The sequence below is a fragment of the Pelophylax lessonae genome, assembly GCF_965119305.1.
Source record: "Pelophylax lessonae genome assembly, chromosome: 11".
In the NCBI taxonomy this organism is placed as follows: Eukaryota; Metazoa; Chordata; class Amphibia; order Anura; family Ranidae; genus Pelophylax; species Pelophylax lessonae.
Window position 1 is genome coordinate 178,690,725 of NC_138778.1, and position 22,165 is coordinate 178,712,889.

At 47.6% G+C, this 22,165-nt stretch overlaps 1 protein-coding gene across 1 annotated transcript in view; it reads right to left on the bottom strand.

Annotated features, from left to right (window-relative positions):
- Window positions 1-22,165, bottom strand: part of ADAM11 (ADAM metallopeptidase domain 11) — a 152,047-nt gene that overhangs the window by 25,857 nt on the left and 104,025 nt on the right. The window contains exons 15-16 of the mRNA XM_082271739.1: window positions 15,234-15,333; window positions 14,301-14,372 (exon numbers count right to left, since the gene is read on the bottom strand). Coding sequence (XP_082127865.1) covers window positions 14,301-14,372; window positions 15,234-15,333 — 172 coding nt within the window. The remainder of the gene's footprint in view (window positions 1-14,300; window positions 14,373-15,233; window positions 15,334-22,165) is intronic.

Sequence of the window (22,165 nt, forward strand, 5' to 3'; positions counted from 1 at the left end):
AATAGGCAAAGCTTTATCGCTTGGAGCTCCCGGACATTGATCGGCAGCGAGGTCTCCCCTGCCGACCAGGTCCCCTGGGCACAGAGCGTGCCCAGAACTCCTCCCCAGCCCGACAGGCTGGCATCTGTGGTGAGAATCGTCCACAACAGAGGCCGGAAAGACTGGCCCTGTGACACAGACGGTGACTGGAGCCACCACAAGAGATCCAACCTCACCAGGCAACTCAAGGAAATTCTCCTTGGACTGAGGTGTCTTGTCCCACCTGTCCAGGATCTCTGCTTGCAGAGTCCTGGTATGAAATTGAGCAAATGTAACTGCTTCAAAAGGCCGAGACCATCAGGCCCAGAACTCGCATGCAGGTCCACAAAGAGGAGAGATCGCTGAGCCTGAGGGCCCCGATCTCTTCCCATAAAAGTCCTGAGTTCGTCCTCCGGAAGGCAGACCAGAGATTGAGCAGAATCCAGGACCATCCCCAGATACTGAAGACGATTTGAGGCAGTCAGTACTAACTTCTGAAAATTGATGGTCCACCCGAATTCCTGAAGTGTCTGAACCATCACTGCCAGATCACTCGACAAGGTCACCTATGAGTTCGACCTTAACAAGAGGTCGTCTAGGTAACCGAGGACCGCAATGCCCAGCAAAACGCAGTAGAGCTAGAACCAGAGCCAACACCTTGGTGAAGCAAAAGCGAGACCGAAAGGCAACGCCACGAACTGAAGCACAGAGGTTAAGAAATGATAAGCTCAGAGTCCTGTCTACAAATGCTCGCAGTTTAGGTAAAAAAATCAATGAACTTGGGTCAATTATGGCATCTGAGAATGTAGATTTAGTGGCTGTTACGGAGACATGGTTTAATGAAAGAAATGACTGGGACATAACCATACCAGGGTACTCTTTATACAGAAGAGACAGAGAAGGCAAGAAAGGAGGAGGAGTGGCCCTGTATGTGAAAGATAGCATTAAATCTAACCTAATACAAGTTGGTGAGGCCAACATAGAGTCAGTTTGGGTTACGTTGCAGTTTGCTAATCATGCAGTAACTCGTGTAGGTGTGATATATAGACCACCTGGTCAAGTTAAAGAACTAGATGATCTACTAGTTGAAGAAATAGCTAAAATGACAATGAAAGGAGAAGTTATCATTATGGGAGATTTCAATCTTCCAGATATAAACTGGAAAACCAAAATAGCAAGTTCTACCAGGAGTACAGATATTCTAAATTCCCTACTGGGGTTGTCTCTGCAACAAGTGGTTGAGGAGCCAACCCGGAGGGAGGCCATTTTGGATCTGGTATTCACAAATGGGGATTCGGTATATGATGTCATTGTAGGCGAAACCTTGGGATCCAGTGATCACCAGTCAGTGTGGTTTAATATAAGAACTGTGAAAGAGTCGCACCACACAAAAACAAAAGTTTTAGATTTTAGAAAAACAGACTTTTCAAAAATGAAATTAGTCATAAATGAGTCCTTATCAGACTGGAACGGATTACATGGAGTCCAGGAGAAATGGGACTACTTAAAAGGTGCATTATTGAAGGCAACAGAAAAGTGCATTAGACTTGTCAGTAAAAGCAAAAAAAGGAAGAGACCACTGTGGTACTCAGCAGAAGTGGCCCAAATCATTAAAAATAAAAAGCTAGCATTTTGTAATTATAAAAAAACCCAGAGCAATGAAGATAAGGAAATCTACAAGATTAGGCAGAAAGAGGCCAAGCAAGTTATAAGAACTTCTAAAGCGCAGCAGAAGAAAAACTAGCTCAGTCTATGAAAAAAGGGGATAAGACATTCTTCAGATATATAAATGAAAAAAGGAAATTAAAACAAGGAATAACTAAATTAAAAACAAAGGACGGAAGGTATGTAGAAGAGAATAAAGGGCTAGCCGACTGCCTTAATGAATACTTCTGTTCAGTTTTTACAGAAGAAAAAGAAGGAGAAGGACCTCCACTTGAAAGGATGACTAATGAATCGTTTGATGCATGTGTCTTTACAGAGGAAGACGTTCTAAGATTGCTGTCTAAAGTGAAGACAAATAAGTCACAGGGTCCTGATGAGATACACCCAAAATTATTAAAAGAGCTTAGTGGTGAGCTGGCAAAACCATTAACAGATTTATTTAACCAATCATTAGCAACAGGAGTCGTCCCGGAAGATTGGAAATTGGCAAATGTCGTGCCCATTCACAAGAAAGGTAGCAGGGAGGAATCGAGCAACTATAGACCAGTGAGTCTGACATCAATAGTAGGCAAATTAATGGAAACCCTATTAAAGGATAGGATTGTGGAACATCTTAAATCCCATGGATTGCAAGATGAAAAACAACATGGGTTTACTTCAGGGAGATCATGTCAAACAAATCTTATAGACTTTTTTGACTGGGTGACTAAAATAATAGACGGTGGAGGTGCAGTAGACATTGCATATCTAGATTTTAGTAAGGCTTTTGACACTGTCCCACATAGAAGACTTATCAATAAACTGCAGTCATTGAGCATGGACTCCCATATTGTTGAGTGGATTAGGCAGTGGCTGAGTGACAGACAACAGAGGGTTGTAGTCAATGGAGAACATTCAGAACAAGGTCATGTTACCAGTGGGGTACCTCAGGGATCTGTACTGGGACCAATTTTGTTTAATATCTTCATAAGTGATATTGCAAAAGGCCTCGATGGTAAGGTTTGTCTTTTTGCTGATGACACAAAGATATGTAACAGGGTTGATGTTCCTGGAGGGAAACGCCAAATGGAAAAGGATTTAGGAAAACTAGAAAAATGGTCAGAACTCTGGCAACTGAAATTTAATGTGGATAAGTGCAAGATAATGCACCTGGGACGTAAAAACCCAAGGGCAGAATATAGAATATTTGACACAGTCCTGACCTCAGTATCTGAGGAAAGGGATTTAGGAGTAATTATTTCAGAAGACTTAAAGGCGGGAAGACAATGTAATAGAGCAGCACGAAATGCCAGCAGAATGCTTGGATGTATAGGGAGAGGTATAAGCAGTAGAAAGAGAGAAGTGCTTATGCCGCTGTACAGAACACTGGTGAGACCTCACTTGGAGTATTGTGCGCAGTACTGGAGGCCATATCTCCAGAAGGATATAGATACTCTAGAGAGAGTTCAGAGAAGAGCTACTAAACTAGTACATGGATTGCAGGAAAAAACTTACCAGGAAAGGTTAAAGGACCTTAACATGTATAGCTTGCAAGAAAGAAGAGACAGAGGGGATATGATAGAAACTTTTAAATACATAAAGGGAATCAACTCGGTAAAGGAGGAGAGCATATTTAAAAGAAGAAAAACTACCACAAGAGGACACAGTTTTAAATTAGAGGGGCAAAGGTTTAAAAGTAATATGAGGAAGTATTACTTTACTGAGAGAGTAGTGGATGCATGGAATAACCTTCCTGCAGAAGTGGTAGCTGCAAATACAGTGAAGGAGTTTAAGCATGCATGGGATAGGCATAAGGCTATCCTTCATATAAGATAGGGCCAGGGACTATTCATAGGATTCAGATATATTGGGCAGACTAGATGGGCCAAATGGTTCTTATCTGCCGACACATTCTATGTTTCTATGTTTCTATAGTGCTCCCCAGCCACTGCAAAGCGGAGATATCTCTGATGACCCTCGAAAATGGGGATGTGTAGATACGCATCCTTCAATTCTATTGAAGCCAGGAAGTCCCCTGGTCTCAACGATGCTACCACCGACCGGGTGGATTCCATCCTGAACTTCTGCACCTGCACACAGCGGTTCAGAGATTTTAAGGTCCAGAATCGGACGTACCTTGCCCTCTTTCCTGGGCACTGTGAATAGGTTGGAGTAAAAACTGCGAAAACGTTCCTGTGAGGGAACGGGTACAATGACTCCTTGGGCCAGCAGATCGTGCACTGCCCCCATGAGATCTCTGAGATGATCGGGAGACAGCTGGAGATTGGACGGGAAGAACCTCTCTGTGGGGCGAGATCAGAATTCGATTTTGTACCCTGAACAAATTAGTTCTTGAACCCACCTGTCCTGAATGCCGGACAACCAGGGTTCCTGAAAACAACGCAGACGTCCCCCCACCCCGACAACAGGTGAGGGCGTGCCTTCAGGCAGAGGTGGACTGGGCCGCCGAGCCAGACTGTCCGGCTTTTGGCTTACCCGTCCATGGTTTCTTCTGTCCACCCAGGGGTCGGAAGGGTTTACCCTTCTCTTGCATCCCGAAGGCACAAAAGGAAGTATGTTGGGTTTTGAAGGAGGGACTTCACCCTTGGTGATCTGGGGCAACAGAGTACACTTACCTCCTGTGAGCCCCTTAATCAACTTGTCCAGAGTTTCCCCAAAAGGACGACCCCCCTCATAGGGAATCTCAGACACCGTCTTTTTGGACGCGTGGTCAGCCGACCAGATCTTCAACCAGATAATGCAGCGGATCGCGATCCCCACCGCCGACAACCAAGGGAGCTTTGTCCAAAGCCGCGTTGCACAGATACATCCCAGTTTGGATGAGCTGATCAACCATTGCAAGGGCAGTCAGCGAAGCAGACTCTGCCACCAGGGTGCTGCGAAGCCCCTTGCTCCATACCTGAGCGCCTGAGAGGCCATCACAGAGGCAAAAAGAGGTTTCAACAGGGAACCCGCCACCATATAAATGTGACGGGAGAGTGCCTCTACCCGTCGGATCCCGGAAGACCGGGAATCCTCCACTGGCATCAAGTTGGACTTATTCAGCCGAGACACAGTGTGATCCACTTTTGGGAATACCGTCCAACGTTTTTCTACCGCCTCCGGGAAAGGATAGCAGATGGCAAAGCGCTTAGGCACTACCAACATGTGCTTAATACACCGCTACTGGTCAATCACAACCTCGTGAAATTCCTCCGGGCAGGTATAAGCCTGACCGGACTTCTGGGGTCAGTCGAACCCGAAAGCAGACCGCTTACGTGACTGAGATGGCTCATCTTCAAGAACAAGAGCTTCTTTAATGGCGCTAATGATAGCGTCCATCGTAGCCCGTTCTTGCGCTACCGAGGGGGAAGACTCCTCCTCCTCCCGCTCAGAAGCAGGGGACCGGGACCCCTCAGGGGGATCATCGTCCGTGGCAACCAATTCTAGCTCAGAGTCAGAGGACTGGGAGGGCACAGGCTGTTTTTTGGAAGAGCATTCTGACATCAGCAGATGCACCTGGGACACCAAAGTCGCAAGGGCAGCAGATAAGGAGGCCATGGAAGAGGATTCAGGTGTACCTGAAGCCCCCACCAGGTCTGCGGGGAATTTGTTTTCCTGGGAGTACATTTTGCCTTAAAATTAAAAAAGGAACGCTGGCCCTTTAAAATGGCGGTTCAGCGGTTCCGCGGACCCCCCCTCCCCGCAACCTGCACTAACAGATGAGGCCCCTATGTGAAAACACACTAGCAGAAAACGCAATTCGATTTGGTCTAATAATGGCCGAGATATGAGCAAAAATCCCAGCCTGTCAGCACATTTTTTACACAGGAGAAAGTGTAAAGAAAGAAGAAGTGACCTCACATCGCTAGAGGCCAGCCCTCGAGCCCAGAGAAAAGGTGTCTATTGAAAGCCTATAACAAAAGTCACAGGGAAAATGGCAGCTGCCCTTACTAGGCATGTCGCCCACATCCAAGATGGCGCCCGCCTGGGAACCAGAGCAGAAATCTCACATGGCTGATGTTTCACACAGAGCTGAGAATCTGCATACCACTAAAGTGGCGGCTGCTCCAAACGGCTGCAAAATAAATGCACCAAACACATTTCTGGCTATTAGCAGGGACCCCAAGGGAGACCCCCCACAGCATACCCATACAGCGCCCCCAACGGGGGCAGGGAGGGGAGGGGGGAAACCTACAGAGACCGTCCGCCCTGCTATCCCCAGGAGTGGGCCCACTACTCCCCCAAACGTCCCCAGGGACAAGGGGTTCAGTACTCGCCAGTCCAGCAGCGGGCACCGCTCAAAAACGGGAGACCTCCCACCCTAAGTGGCGGTGACGTCAGCCATGGAAGGATGGTGGCAACACGCGGGCAATCCGGGTTAAGACATTCTCTGTGAAGCGCAGCTCCGCCGGCTCGTCCCCATCTGGAGGGGCACTGTCGTTGCGAGGCCTGGGCGTACCAGTAACCTGCGACGCTCGTTGGCAGGCTGGGACTCCATAAGGATCTATGATACCCAGTCCGAGGCCCAGCTCTGCAGTCACTTGTAGTCCTCCAGGAAAGGAATACCTGACTAACTAGTGATAGTGAGAGAAAATAAAAATCTAGTGTGGAAAGAAAAAAACACTGAAATTCTGAAAAAAATATAAGAAAGCCAAGACTCTAGGTCTCAGCAGGGAAGACCTAAGCTCTGCTCCTGACACTAGGCAGCATAAAAACTGAAGTAATATAAGATTGGGTTTCTGGTAATGGCTGTGGGATGGCCCCCTAGTGGCGTGCTGAGGTACAAAACTTTCATTTTTTGTGTTAACCTGATAATTAATTATCTGCCTAGCCTGCTCCTGCAGAGTGCGCCATTACCCATTAGTGAAGGCGAATACCATCGGGCGGCGACTGTCGGAGGACGTAAGAGAAAACAACGATTTCCCTTTCAATGTTACTGCTTTTCACCCCTCGGATGTTTCATCTTCCAAAATAACATTATTCACTAGGAGTCTCTGCTGCCATTTTCATCTGCAGTTCCCTTATGTGCATTGTGAAGTATGCATGTGATGACTAGATTGTTAATGCTACAACTCCACTATCTGTTTCTTTCTGTATTTTAGCAAAATATTTTTCTTTTGAATAAAAAAGATAAAAAAAATCATAAAAATAAAGGGGGATTCTAAAGAGCAGTGACATGAATCCCATCCTTCAACTGGCTGACTGAGGTGATACAGCTCTATGCAGGGTGGAGACATGGCTCTGGGTTTAAGCTCCTCATCCACAGATGGCCCCTGGGCCAGAAAAGAATGATATGCATGGACTTGAAAATTCTTTGTGTTGTGATATAGGTCTGGCATTCTGCTTTCATGTTTGGAGATTATACAGTGGGGATTGAAAGTTTGGGCACCCCAGGTACAAATTTGTATTAATGTGCATAAAGAAGCCAAGGAAAGATGGAAAAATCTCCAAAAGGCATCAAATTACAGATTAGACATTCTTATAATATGTCAACAAAAGTTAGATTTTATTTCCATCATTGACACTTTCAAAATTACAGAAAACAACAAAATGGCGTCTGCAAAAGTTTGGGCACCCTGCAGAATAACGGAATTTTTGTAAAATCTTACCTGTAAAATTCCTTTCTCTGAGTCCTCCGACAGTCGCCGCCTCTTCATATTCGTCACATATGGGGTATTAGACTTTGCTCCGAAGGAGTAGCTAGGCAACAGAATATGTTAACAATAAAGCTTTAACATATCCCACCCTCAAGGGGTGGTCCCCTCAGTCAATACCCTCCTACTTCCTGCAACCATATCTCAGTTTTAGTGGAATAGCAGTAGAGTATACAATCAAACCCCAAAAGAGGGGCGGGGGCGGCGACTGTCGGAGGACTCAGAGAAAGGAATTTTACAGGTAAGATTTTACAAAAATTCCGTTTTCTCTTACGTCCTCCGACAGTCGCCGCCTCTTCATATTCGTCACATATGGGGACGTCCCAAAGCAGTGCAAACATGAGGGGTGGGAAACGCATCCGCGCCGAAAGGCAACGCAGTCTCCACATCAAAGAAAGGAACCTTACCAAAGGAAGGAAACCAGCTGGGCAACAGCAAAAATAAGTGCTCAACAGGAGCAACAACCCAGGAAAAGACAAAAAAAAAACAGGGGATACAAAAGATATCCCAACAGCCAGGAGTCCCCAACAAGGGACCCTAGGGAACAGCCGCACTAAGAACCTTGCGGCCAAAGGAAGCATCCGCCGATGCCTGAACATCTACTTTGTAGAATTTCGTGAAAGTGTGCACGGTCGACCAAGTCGCCGCCTTACACACCTGGGCTACAGAAGCCCCATGACGACAGGCCCAAGACGTACTCAGAGATCTAGTAGAGTGCGCCTTCACAGGCACAGGGGGAACCTTCCCTTGCAAAGCATAGGCCTGTTCAATGGTCTGCCTGATCCATATGGCGATGGTAGAGGCCGAAGCCGCCATGCCCTTCCGAGGACCCTCTGGAAGAACAAACAAGGAGTCCGTCTTACGAAAAGACTCAGTCGATTTAAGGTAAACCCTTATCGCCCGAACAACATCCAGAGAGTGCAATCTCACCTCCTTTGGATGTTTAGGCTTCGTGCACAACGAAGGCAAGACAATATCCTCATTAAGATGGAATTCCGAAACTCGTTTCGGCAGAAAAGAAGGATTAGGTCGCAAGACCACCTTATCCAAATGAACAACCAGGTACGGAGACTTGCAGGACAAAGCCGCCAGTTCCGACACTCTGCGAGCCGAAGTGATCGCCACCAAAAAGGCGACCTTTTTGGACAACATAGACAACGAGATCTCCCTGATCTGTTCAAAAGGAGCACGTTGTAACACAGATAGAACGAGATTCAAGTCCCAAGGGGGCAAAGGATCCCTCCTAGGAGGAACCAGATGCCGCACACCCTGAATAAAAGTGCCAACCAAGGAGTTGGAAGCCACGGGACGTTGAAACAGAACGGCCAGCGCAGACACCTGACCCTTTATCGTAGCCAGCGCCAAACGCTGATCGACACCCGTCTGAAGGAAAGACAGCACACGGGAAACCGAGTACGTGCGGGGTGAAAACCCCCTGGACTCACACCAGGCAAAATAGGCCTTCCAAGTACGGTAATAAACCTTCCCCGAGGAAGACTTCCTCGCGTTGATCAAAGTATGAACGACCTCTGGAGAGAGACCCTTCTCCTTCAGGACCTCGGTCTCAACAGCCAGGCCGTCAAAGCCAGCGACTGTAAAGCAGGATGGTAAATCGGTCCTTGAGACAGTAGATCGTCTCGAAGAGGCAGACGCCAAGGGGCGTCGACCGCCAGATTCACGAGGTCTGCGTACCAGGACCGGCGAGGCCAGTCCGGTGCCACAAGAATCACCGTGCTGCGTTCCGAGTGTAACCTGCGAAGGAACCTGGACAGCAACTGAATCGGTGGAAACGCGTACATCAGCCTGTACTGATGCCACGGGGCCACTAACGCGTCCGACGCGTCTGCCCGAGGGTCGCGCGTCCTTGCCACGAACCTCTTCACCTTGTTGTTGAGGCGAGACGCGAACAGGTCCACATCTGGAAGACCCCACCTCGCGCACAACGTCTGGAAGACAGCCGGATGGAGAGACCATTCCCCCTGGCGACTCAGATAGTCCGCCTGCCAGTTCTCCACTCCCGGAATGTGAACCGCCGTTATTGCCGGGACATGAGTCTCGGCCCAAGACAGAATGTCGGCCACTTCTCGAGCCGCTCGGGCACTCCTGGTGCCCCCTTGGTGGTTGATGTAGGCCACCGCCGTGGCATTGTCCGTCTGCACCCGAACCGGGCAACCCTGCAGCCGGTCCGTCCAGCGATGAAGACAGAGCCTTATCGCACGCAATTCCAGAATGTTGATCGGAAGGGAAGACTCCCCCTCCGACCAAGTCCCCTGGGCGGACAGAACGCCCAGAACTCCACCCCAGCCCGACAGGCTGGCATCCGTGGTGATTACCGTCCACGAGATCGGACGAAACGACTTGCCCCCGGACACCAACGGGGACTGGAGCCACCACAGAAGGTTTTCCCTGGTGCGATGACTCAACGAGATCTGAAGATCCAGAGATTGAGGTCGCCCGTCCCACCTGGACAGGATCTCCGCTTGGAGACCCCGCGTGTGAAACTGTGCGAAAGGAATCGCCTCGAAGGCCGAGACCATCAATCCCAGACATCTCATACACGTCCGCAGAGACGAGTTCGGAACGTCCCTGAGGAACCTGACTTCCTCCGGAAGAGTCCTGAGTTTGTCTTCCGGCAGGAAGACCTTCGCCTGCACCGAGTCCAGTACCATTCCCAGATAGGGGAGACGAACCGACGGACTCAGTGTCGACTTTGGAACATTTATCGTCCAACCAAACTCCTGCAGAGTTTGCATTGTGACAGACAGGTCCTCCTCCAGACCCTGTCTGGTCGCAGACCGAACCAGAATGTCGTCCAGATACCCCAGGACAGAAATGCCCTGGGCCCTCAATAATGCCAGAACCGGTGCAAGCACCTTGGTGAAGACCCGCGGAGCCGAGGCGAGACCAAAGGGCAACGCCACGAACTGGTAGTGATCCTCCGCAATGGCAAATCGAAGGTACCTCTGATGACCCTCGAATATGGGGATGTGAAGGTACGCATCCTTCAAATCGATGGAGGCCATGAATTCCCCCGGAACCGGGGCAGCCACCACCGACCGCAGGGATTCCATGCGGAACTTGCGAACCCGCACAGAGCGGTTCAGAGCCTTAAAGTCCAGAATCGGACGAACCTTGCCCTCCTTTCTGGGCACGGTGAACAGATTGGAATAAAACCCCCGAAACCGGTCCCGATGAGGCACCGGAACCACCACTCCCTGAGCCCTCAGGTCCCGCACCGCCAGGTGCAGATCCCGCAGGCGCTCTGGAGACAGTTGAAGATTTGAGGGAAAAAATCTGCTCTCCGGCCGAGAGAGAAACTCGATCTTGTAACCAGATCGAACGATTTCCAGAACCCATCTGTCCCGCACACGGGCCAACCAGGGCTGAAGAAAACCGAGCAAGCGTCCCCCCACCCCAAAACTGGGTGAGGGCGTCCCTTCAGGCCGAACTGTTATGGGCTGCAGGTCCGGATTGGCCGGACTTCTGTTTCCCAGACCAGGGCTTCTTCTGAGAGCCTTGGCCTTTGAACGGTTTGCCCTTGTAGTGCGGCCGAAAGGCACGAAAGGACCCCTGAGGGGGCCGAAAATTTGCATGCTTCTTCCCAGAAGCCCCCTTAGCCTTGGGGAAATGGGGCAAGAGAGTGCTCTTACCCCCGGTAATCCCCTTAATCAACACATCCAGGGACTCCCCAAAAAGGTGAGACCCATCATAAGGCAGATTGGCTAAGGTCTTACGTGAAGATTGGTCCACCGACCAACATTTCAACCAAACCAGGCGGCGAGACAACACCGCCACGCTGTGCACACGTGCAGCCAACGGAATCAGGTCCAGGTCCGCATCACACAGATACATGACACCCTGGTGGATCTGATCCACCATATCCAGGGTCGCCGCCGAGGCCGAATCGGCCACTAGGACGCGCCTAAGCATCTGCGTCCAACTTGCGATCGCCTGGGCCGCCATGAGAGAAGCAAACAGAGCCTTAAGCATAGAACCCGTAACAGAATAAGTATGACGGGCAAGAGACTCCAGTCTCCTATCCGTGGCATCACGGAAAACAGGGGAACCCTCTGCAGGAATCGCAGTGGCTTTGTTCAAAACCGCAATTGCATGATCCACTGGCGGAGGCACACACCACCGTTCATCAGTGGCAGGCGAGAAAGGATAACGCAGCTTGAATTTACTTGGTACCGCAAAAGGCTTGCGCAGATCGCGCCATTGATCCTTAACAGCGCGCTGAAAATCAGCATTGCAGGGAAAAACCTGCGGCGTCCTGCGTTTTGTCTGCGTCCCATAAGCCGCCAAGGCAGCGGGGGGACACACTTCGTCCTGCAAACGCAGCGTTTGCTTAATGGAAGCAATCAACTCATCCATGATCGCAAGCTCTTCAGGCGAGCCAGGGGGAGAATTATCGACCCCCTCAACTTCAGCCTCCACCTCAGACCCCACTAGATCAAGAGAGGAGCGGGACCCCGATAAGGAGGTCCCTGCCAGAACAGCCCCATCACCTTCACCCTCAGAATCAGAGGACAGAGCAACTCTGGGCCGTTTAGTAGATTGAGCAGCCACCAGCATTTGCACCTGGGCAGCAAGGCCAGCCACAATAGTGGCTAAATCCCCCCCTGGGGGGGAAACAGCGGTCCCCTGGCTTTCCACCAATACTGTAGGAAATTTGCCCTCCTGAGAATCCATTGCCCCTGTAATGCCAGACAACCAAGGGTTAACTGCCCCTTTTTAGCAAGCGCGGCAAGCGCAGCCCACCGCACCACACTCAAGCACAATGAGAGCAAGAACAGAAGGATAAAACCTGAGGAGACCCTCGCTGCTGCTGCTGCCTCGATCGGTGTTCCTGGAAAGAGGAAGTGATGCTGCCAGGGCGCTCTATGTAAGCCTATGGAGGCTACAAGAAAATGGCCGCCATGCATGTAAACCATGCGGCCGGAGCGGGTGCCGGCAAAATGGCGTCGTTTGGCGCCGAAAACGCCGCTCCACAGTGCATTAAAACACACACATTACATCCCAATATAAGGACACATGTTAGATCGCCGCAGCGATCGCTGTATATGCCCAAACATGCCAAGAAAAAACATGCCCCACAGCACACAGCTTCTCACACTGCCCAGCCTGACACACACAGTGTCATACAGCTCCCCCCCCCCCCTTGCAGCCCACAGCATGCAGCCGAGAGATAGGGAGACAAGCAGCGTGAATAGAGGCAGGTTACACAGTCCCAGACTGATACCCCCCCAGACAGACAGGTCCCCACATAAATACACTTACCTCACATGGCGTGGGGAACCCGCACAGGCGAACAAGCCGCTGCACATGAGGCAGGGAGAGTCGCAATTCAAGACGCACACAATGGAGGTTAAGAAACCGCACAGCGTCCGGGGAGGTAGCCACCTCACCAATCATCCCTGCACCGAACAGGGATGGGTCGTTCACTATGCCAGGAGCGTTACCTGGCTGAACGCTCAAAGGCAGACTGGGAAGCCACTGACCCACGACCTGCGACCAGGGGGATCAGCCCGAGACCCAGTCCGCATGATCCTCTTCGTCCGAAGAACTAACTAACGCTGACAAAATAACAGCTAATGAAAGGTAGAGAGAAAAACTCAAACAAAATATTAAAAAGAAGAAAGAGTCTGGGACAGAAAGTCCCAGCACAGAGAGAGCCAGCCACTCCTGACAAGCTAGACATTAAAACTGAGATATGGTTGCAGGAAGTAGGAGGGTATTGACTGAGGGGACCACCCCTTGAGGGTGGGATATGTTAAAGCTTTATTGTTAACATATTCTGTTGCCTAGCTACTCCTTCGGAGCAAAGTCTAATACCCCATATGTGACGAATATGAAGAGGCGGCGACTGTCGGAGGACGTAAGAGAAATATATATTCTTTTTCCACCAAGAATTCAGTGCAGGAGCACCATCACCACCAGCCAGTGGAATTTCTAATCCCTAATGGTACTTTCACTGCTGGAATCCAATAAAGAAACCAGCATGTCATTTACTTTATCTGCAACCACTCAAAACTGAAACTCTAGTTTTGAGGGGAACCAACTATCATTTTTTGCCATCATGGTGACTGTGTTACTTACTTGTAATAGCCAATCAGACTTGTTCACCCTTTTGTAGCCTTCCCTGGATAAGTTAACGATGAAATTCAGTCAATGATTGTGGTCATCACTAGCAAAGACACTGCTCTGGGTTCATGTTGTGTTTTACTTGGATTCATCTGGACTAGGCATACCGCATACTAACAGATCCATTCAATAGGAGACCCTAAAAAATTGTCGATGCTTCCTCTTCCCATGCTCTCCTAATGCCCCAGTCCATTTATTTATTTAAGGTACTTCTATTGCGCCGTCAATTTACGTAGCGCTTTACATATGTATTTTTTTTTTTTCACAATAGATCTTTATTAAAAGTAAGTACAAATATTACATTATAACATATGTATTATACATTCATATCAGTCCCTACCCTCAAGGGGCTTACAATCTAAGGTCCCTAACTCACATTCATACATACATATCACAGCAGAATCTGAAAAGTTAAAGTCCAATCCTGCCCAGGCTGTGCACCCTCCCTACTGTCTTCACATGGCAGCATTTTGCCCTGATGATCGACAAGGCCAAAGGACCTGAGCTTTGCAGAAAGCAGGGGTGAGTGTCTCATTTTTCCCCATACCTGGAAGTAGCTGAGGCAGAAGAGTGCAGGGAAGGCAAGTATACATTCCTTGTGGCCCCTGGCATATAGAGGACCTCTTACTTTCCCTAATCCAGGTAAGTGGTAACACACAAAAGAAACCATAGCATTGTAATAAACACAGTTGCAGTAAATGACTGTAGAATTTTGTTGTACATTTAAGTCTAGTTGTACTCAGATTTCTATAATGTGATCTAAATACAATCCTGAGCTGCGCTGAATAATGGCATTTACAAATGGAAGACCGCAATAGGCGTCAGTGATGTACTCACAGCAGGAGAACCGCAGTCACATTCCTCCCCCACTTCCACAAATCCGTTCCCACAGGATGGAGGGTCCAGCAGCTGAGAAGGGAAATGGAACACTGTGATAATAGAAGTGGACAGCACGATACATAACAATGTAGCTGATATAAAGCACACAATCTGGACTGTCCATAGTAGCCAGCTGTCAACGTTGAAGTTCAAAGGTGACAGATGGAAACTTAACAGATCTGACAAATAGGATGAGCTTTATAAATACACATACTCGCATTGACTTTGAGGCTTCACTTGTATTTTACATGCCTTTTACCCTTGTCAAGAATTTGATACCAAGTGACCAAAACAAGGCCACTTTTCTTACTCTGGCCTTGCATTGGACACCAGTGCTTGGGCTACGGATGGCTCTGTTCATCTGAGGTAACGCTATAGTATACTAATCTTTATAGTATTATGACCTGTTTGCTGCAAACAATGTCCTTATTCCATATGGAGTAGAAGAAAAATAAGTGCTGAAGGAAAGCAATCTGAGACAGCCACACCCATAGGTACATACTAACCGTAATGAACAGGTTTGAAGTTTTAAAGGATTGTATGCTTGTCCTTGGGGCAATGTTTAGACCCAGATGCCCTCTCATAAATCGGCATTTGATATTGCACTGGTGGGTGGAATGCCAGTATAGGTGTGTGGGGGTGGGTAAGCAAACCTGTTACTTTTCTTAATAATTAGGACTTGGAACTTTGCTCCTTGCACTATGCACATAGACCATCTGTGTTAGAGCAACACAGGTTTTTTGAGTGGGTTTTTGGTTGGCATATCCACACTTAAGTGAACAGGACTGCCACCAAGCTCCATGTCGTTATAAATATACAACACTGCAGTCCTTTGCTTTGCATGATGCTCAATCAGCACCAGCAGTCAGGCTTGAGAAGTCAGCGATCTACCTTAAGGGGTTTGTTAAATAAGCACCTCCCTCCTCCATTTTGCAGGAACTGGCGGTATTCATCTATACTGCATCGGGAAAACTTCTTGGGGAGGTAGTACCTGTAATGAGAAAGTAACGTTAGGAAATATTTTGGCAGAGACAATCAAGGAGGAGCACATAAAAACTGGATAAACAATCAAACCGCACTCACTACCCTAATGTTGTCAGGTATGTAAAGTGCACATACAGATGCAAAAAGCTGTTCTAGCACACAAATTCATATCATAACACACAAAAAAGGAACAATTAATATATTAGAACAATGAGTCCATAAGGAAAGTCTATAAAAAACAAAAAAAGTTAATTTAAAGGCAGCATCAGCATTCATTCCTTCATGCAGGACTTAGGACAGTTCCCACCAGCAGAATATGTAAACACCAAAAAGAAAGAGGGAGAGAGAGCGCCAAGCTCTACTACCTAAGTGTAGTATTTATTAAAAATCAAAACTGAAATATATATATATATATATATATATATATATATATATATATACACAGGGGCGTAACTACAGGGGTTGCAGGGGTTGCAATCGCAACCGGGCCCCATGCTCAAGGGGGCCCATGTGGCTCCCCTGTACACCTGAATAGGAGGGGCGGCGGGGGCAGCATGTAGAGAAATCACTGTCCTCCTTTTTCCTTCTGTAGCTGCAGGAGGAAAATGGAGGAGATTGGTTCCTCTGTAAGCTGCCCCCCGCCACTTCTCCTATCCAGTATACTTGTGTTCTGCTCTCTCTGGGCCCCTGTGTGCTCCCCTGGTCCCCCCCCCTTCTGTGTTGCCCCCCCCTTCAGAATTCTCCCTTCCCTCACCGTAATAAAGGGCCCCGCAACTAGAGTAAAGGGCGCCAGGGGTCCAGGGGGCCCTTCATGGTTTCTTGCACCGGGGCCCTGAAGGTTCTAGTTACGCCTCTGTATATATATATATATATATATTTATTCACATGTAAAATCAATATAGAAGCACATCTTTCAAGTCTGCAGTAGGCGTGGCAATACATTTTGGGGCAGGGAGGTTTTTTTTTTGGAGGTAATGTTGCCATGCCTACCTATGTACCCTTTAACATCCTCATGCCTGTATCTGCCACCATCTTGGTTATTATATTCAGCTGGTTTTGTCCTGGTGTGATCCCTGGTATCTGACATCACATCCACCTAGAAGGATCTGCTGTAACGCCACTGACCACCTGGTATACTGCCATCTACTTGAGACTATACAGATGTGTTCATATATTCATTTTACATGTAAGTGCAATATACAGGATACTTTTTGTTTTTTCATTTTAATAAATACTATCCTCCGGTAGTGGCACTCTCTGCCTTTCTTTCTTTTCAAAGTTAATGGCCTCAGCAAATTATTTAAAAAATAACCCAGATGGTTGGCTAAGGGCAACAGCTTTACAGTCACTCCATTTTTTGTATTTCATTATTTTTATTAAAGATAACAATTGTAAAAAAACGAAAAGTACAAAGAAGGGAGAGACACAAAGCTCTCAGGTTATCATATAGTTATAACATAAATTGCAGCGACAATGCTTGGCAAAAAAAATCAAACATATCACACCTATACGGAAACCAATGTCTCGCTATCAAAACCCGCTAAAAGGGATAAACAGCAACCATCGTCATCGATTCAGAATATATTACTCCATTTTTTGATACCCAAACTAATATTAAAGGACCATCCAAAACTGGTATTTTTATTCTAGGTAGTTACTGGAGACCTAAAATTGAACCTCAAGAACATATAAATAGCACCCTTTAATCCATTTCTGTTTGTTAAAATAATTCTTTAGTAGTGATGTCGCGAACCTAAAATTCGCCGTTCGCGAACGGCGAACGCGAACATCGGCAAATGTTCGCGAACCGGCGAACCGGGCGAACCGCCATAGACTTCAATAGGCAGGCGAATTTTAAAACACACAGGGACTCTTTCTGGCCACAATAGTGATGGAAAAGTTGTTTCAAGGGGACTAACACCTGGACTGTGGCATGCCGGAGAGGGATCACGCAAAAAAAAGTTCTTAAAAATTATAATTTTTTGATAGAGAGCCAATTATTGGAAAAATTAAAAAAAAAAAAAAATAAAAAATTTCTTTGGATTTAGCATCTGGGGGGTCTAAAAAGTGTACCTGTGAAGTTTCAGCTCTGTAGCATGTCCAGAACCCCTAAAAAACAGCATTTTTCTTATATTTTCAGGAATATGGCTTCTCTGCGGCTGGCTTTTTCTCTTGCAGGCATTTATCGGGCATTTTTTTAGGCAGGCATGTCATTTTTTGTATTTAGTGTCTGGGGGGTCTAAAAAGTGTACCTGTCAATTTTCAGCTCTGTAGCATGTCCAGAACCCCTAAAAAACAGCATTTTTCTTATATTTTCAGGAATATGGCTTCTCTGCGGCTGGCTTTTTCTCTTGCAGGCATTTAGCGGGCATTTTTTTAGGCAGGCATGTCATTTTTTGTATTTAGTGTCTGGGGGGTCTAAAAAGTGTACCTGTCAAGTTTCAGCTCTGTAGCATGTCCAGAACCCCTAAAAAACAGCATTTTTCTTATATTTTCAGGAATACGGCTTCTCTGCGGCTGTCTTTTTCTCTTGCAGGCATTTATCGGGCATTTTTTTAGGCAGGCATGTCATTTTTTGTATTTAGTGTCTGGGGGGTCTAAAAAGTGTACCTGTCAAGTTTCAGCTCTGTAGCATGTCCAGAACCCCTAAAAAACAGCATTTTTCTTATATTTTCAGGAATACGGCTTCTCTGCGGCTGTCTTTTTCTCTTGCAGGCATTTATCGGGCATTTTTTTAGGCAGGCATGTCATTTTTTGTATTTAGTGTCTGGGGGGTCTAAAAAGTGTACCTGTCAAGTTTCAGCTCTGTAGCATGTCCAGAACCCCTAAAAAAAAGCATTTTTCTTATATTTTCAGGGATACGGCTTCTCTGCGGCTGGCTTTTTCTCTTGCAGGCATATATATCAGTGGTGGGTGGGCAGTGGCACAGTACACTCTCTGTGGACCTGGCAGCAGTCACTGGCACCCAGGCAACTGCAATTTAAAAAATATATATATATTTTTTTTACTTTGCAAGCTGCTGTGCCACTTTATATATCAGTGGTGGGTGGGCAGTGGCACAGTACACTCTCTGTGGACCTGACAGCAGTCACTGGCACCCAGGCAACTGCAATTTAAAAAATATATATATATTTTTTTACTTTGCAAGCTGCTGTGCCACTTTATATATCAGTGGTGGGTGGGCAGTGGCACAGTACACTCTCTGTGGACCTGACAGCAGTCACTGGCACCCAGGCAACTGCAATTTAAAAAAATATATATTTTTTTTTACTTTGCAAGCTGCTGTGCCACCTTATATATCAGTGGTGGGTGGGCAGTGGCACAGTACACTCTCTGTGGACCTGACAGCAGTCACTGGCACCCAGGCAACTGCAATTTTAAAAAAATATATTTTATTTTACTTTGCAAGCTGCTGTGCCACCTTATATATCAGTGGTGGGTGGGCAGTGGCACAGTACACTCTCTGTGGACCTGACAGCAGTCACTGGCACCCAGGCAACTGCAATTTAAAAAATATATATATTTTTTTTTACTTTGCAAGCTGCTGTGCCACCTTATATATCAGTGGTGGGTGGGCAGTGGCACAGTACACTCTCTGTGGACCTGACAGCAGTCACTGGCACCCAGGCAACTGCAATTTAAAAAAATATATATATTTTTTTTACTTTGCAAGCTGCTGTGCCACCTTATATATCAGTGGTGGGTGGGCACACAGTGGCACTGCAGTGGGCACAGTACACTCTGTGGACCTGACAGTCACTGGCAGCCCAGGCAACTGCAATAATAAAAAATATTTTTTTTTTCAATTTATTGCAACAAGATGCTGTGCCAACGTATATATATCAGTGGTGGGCAGTGCACTGCAGTGGGTACAGTGCACTCTGTGGACCTGACACAGCACTCACTGCAATTATGACAGAGGAAAAAAAATATTTTTTAAAATGCCAGGTACTGTGCCTGTGCCACCCGAAATGAGTGTGGTGTGCACACAGTACAGTCTGTGGTAGGTCTGTGGCCTCTCACACACAGCGGGCAGGCAACTGCAGTGTACAATAGATATATATATATATATATATATATATATAAAGAAAAAAATCTATTACCTTACCAGCCCTTAAAAGGGCTTTGGGGACACTATATATATATATATATGTATATATATAAATAAAAAAATCCTCAATTACCAGCCCTTAAAAGGGCTTTTGGGGACACTAGATAGATATAGATATATATATATATGAAGAAACAACTCAATTACCAGCCCTTAAAAGGGCTTTTGGGGACGCTAGGTATATATATATATATATATATAAAAAAAAAAAAAAAAACACAAATACCAGCCCTTAGAAGGGCTTTTTGGGGTGCTGATATTACAGCAGTAGTGGACCAAGAACAAAGACCAGGAACACTGACTAACTGTCCCTAGCTTAACAGCAGCAGCAGCAGCAGCAGCTCTCCCTTCTCTCACTACACACACTGCTTCAGAATGATCTAAGATGGATGCTGCCCTTGCTTATTTATAGGAGGTGGGAGGGTGTGGGAGGGAGGTACGCTGATTGGCTGGAAATGTGTCTGCTGACTGTAAAGTTCAGGGTCAAAGTTTGCCTCAATGATGTCTTATGGGGGGCGGACCGAACATCGCATATGTTCGCCGGCAGCGGCGAACGCGAACATGCTAAGTTCGCCGGGAACTGTTCGCCGGCGAACAGTTCTATACATCTCTATTCTTTAGTAGTATTTATAAAGAAAATGCATTTCAGGGTAACTATCTCAACTTGTTTCCTTAAAGAACTCTCTTGATCAACTAAAAACATAACTAAGTACATTAATGTGTGAATAGTTCTCCTTGTCTCCAGTGGCGTAGCGTGGGGGGTGCAGGGGGGGCGGGCCGCACCGGGCGCAACATCTGGGGGGGCGCATCCGCAGTGTCACTCTGTCTGTCTGACTATGACATACACAGTTCACACACTGTCTGTGGCTGCCTCCATCTTCAGGCTGGGAGATGTCCAGCGCGGCCGCCCTATGGCTGAAAATAGCAGGTCGGGGCGGGGAGGGGAGGGGCTGGACTGTGCCTCACCTGTCCATTGGTGTAGGGTGGGGTGGCGTTGCAAACCAAGCCCTGCCTATGCCGCCTCTCCTCACTGCTCAGTCAGTTTAGCAGTGAGTGAGTCAGCAGCCTGGCGCTGTCACAGAGTGGGTTTTTTTTTTTAATCACCTGATTAGAGCCAGAGGCTCTAATAGGCTTCAAAAAAGGGTGGACCCGGGGTGCAGAGCAGTGCGCCCCGAGCCCACCCATTGTGTGACAATAGCGAATGAAAATTCGCTATTGTCACATGGATCCTCCTCCTGGCCAATCAGGAAGCGGGTCCGAGACCCGTTCCCGATTGGCCGAAAGGAGGAGGCGGGAGGACTCGAGGAAACGTGGGGAACTGAGGAGAAGCTGCCGCTGCAGGTAAGTCTCTTTGCATTGAAGGGGGCACGCTGGTCTGTCTGCATTGAAAGGGGGCACGCTGGTCACTCTGCATTGAAAGGGGGCACGCTGGTCTCTCTGCATTGAAAGGGGGCACGCTGGTCTCTCTGCATTGAATGGGGGCACGCTGGTCACTCTGCATTGAAAGGGGGCACGCTGGTCTCTCTGCATTGAAAGGGGGCACACTGGTCTCTCTGCATTGAAAAGGGGCACGCTGGTCTCTCTGCATTGAAAGGGGGCACGCTGGTCACTCTGCATTGAAAGGGGGCACACTGGTCATTCTGCATTGAAAGGGGGCAAGCTGGTCACTCTGCATTGAAAGGGGGCACTCTGGTCATTCTGCATTGAAAGGGGGCACGCTGGTCTCTCTGTATTGAATGGGGGCACGCTGGTCATTCTGCATTGAAAGGGGGCACACTGGTCATTCTGCATTGAAAGGGGGCATGCTGGTCTCTCTGCATTGAAAGGGGGCACGCTGGTCTCTCTGCATTGAAAGGGGGCACGCTGGTCTCTCTGCATTGAAAGGGGGCACGCTGGTCTCTCTGCATTGAAAGGGGGCACGCTGGTCATTCTGCATTGAAAGGGGACACGCTGGTCTCTCTGCATTGAAAGGGGGAACGCTGGTCATTCTGCATTGAAAGGGGACACGCTGGTCTCTCTGCATTGAAAGGGGGCGTGCTGGTCTCTCTGCATTGAAAGGGGGCACGCTGGTCATTCTGCATTGAAAGGGGACATGCTGGTCTCTCTGCATTGAAAGGGGGCATGCTGGTCATTCAAACTTGTATTTAGATGCATTTTACTTTGAAAGGGGGCACGCTGGTCATTCAAACTTGTATTTAGATGCATTTTACTTTAATTTCATCAATATTTCCATAACAAACAATACATGTGCTTAGGGGGTAAGGGTTTCTTTAACTAATCTAGTGGAAGAGACTCTGCTAAAATCCCACGGGTAAGGGGGCGCAAATTACTTGCCTTGCCCCGAGTGCTGACAACCCACGCTACGCTACTGCTTGTCTCATCAATGAACTGCAAATTAATTTATAATGCTAAGTTGCTCACCCCCCCATCCAAACACATGTCTGTCGGTTGCACCCGTTGTCCAGGCCAACGTCATTCGCAGACGTCAATTACACTGGCAGAGCTCTGCTTTGGGTATGCCAGTGCTGGAATGGGTTTAGCTATCATTGTCCTGTCTCCTGCATTCCTAGTGAAGGCACTTGTTTTAGACAAGGCATGTTTATGTAGCTAGAGACCAGCACCGTCAACCAAGGCTCATTTGCGATCCCCTTGTTAGTTGCGTGGTCGAACAGCAGCAAGGGGAAGGGTCGTGCTAACTATGCTAGCTTGGCTTATAAACCACCAAAGC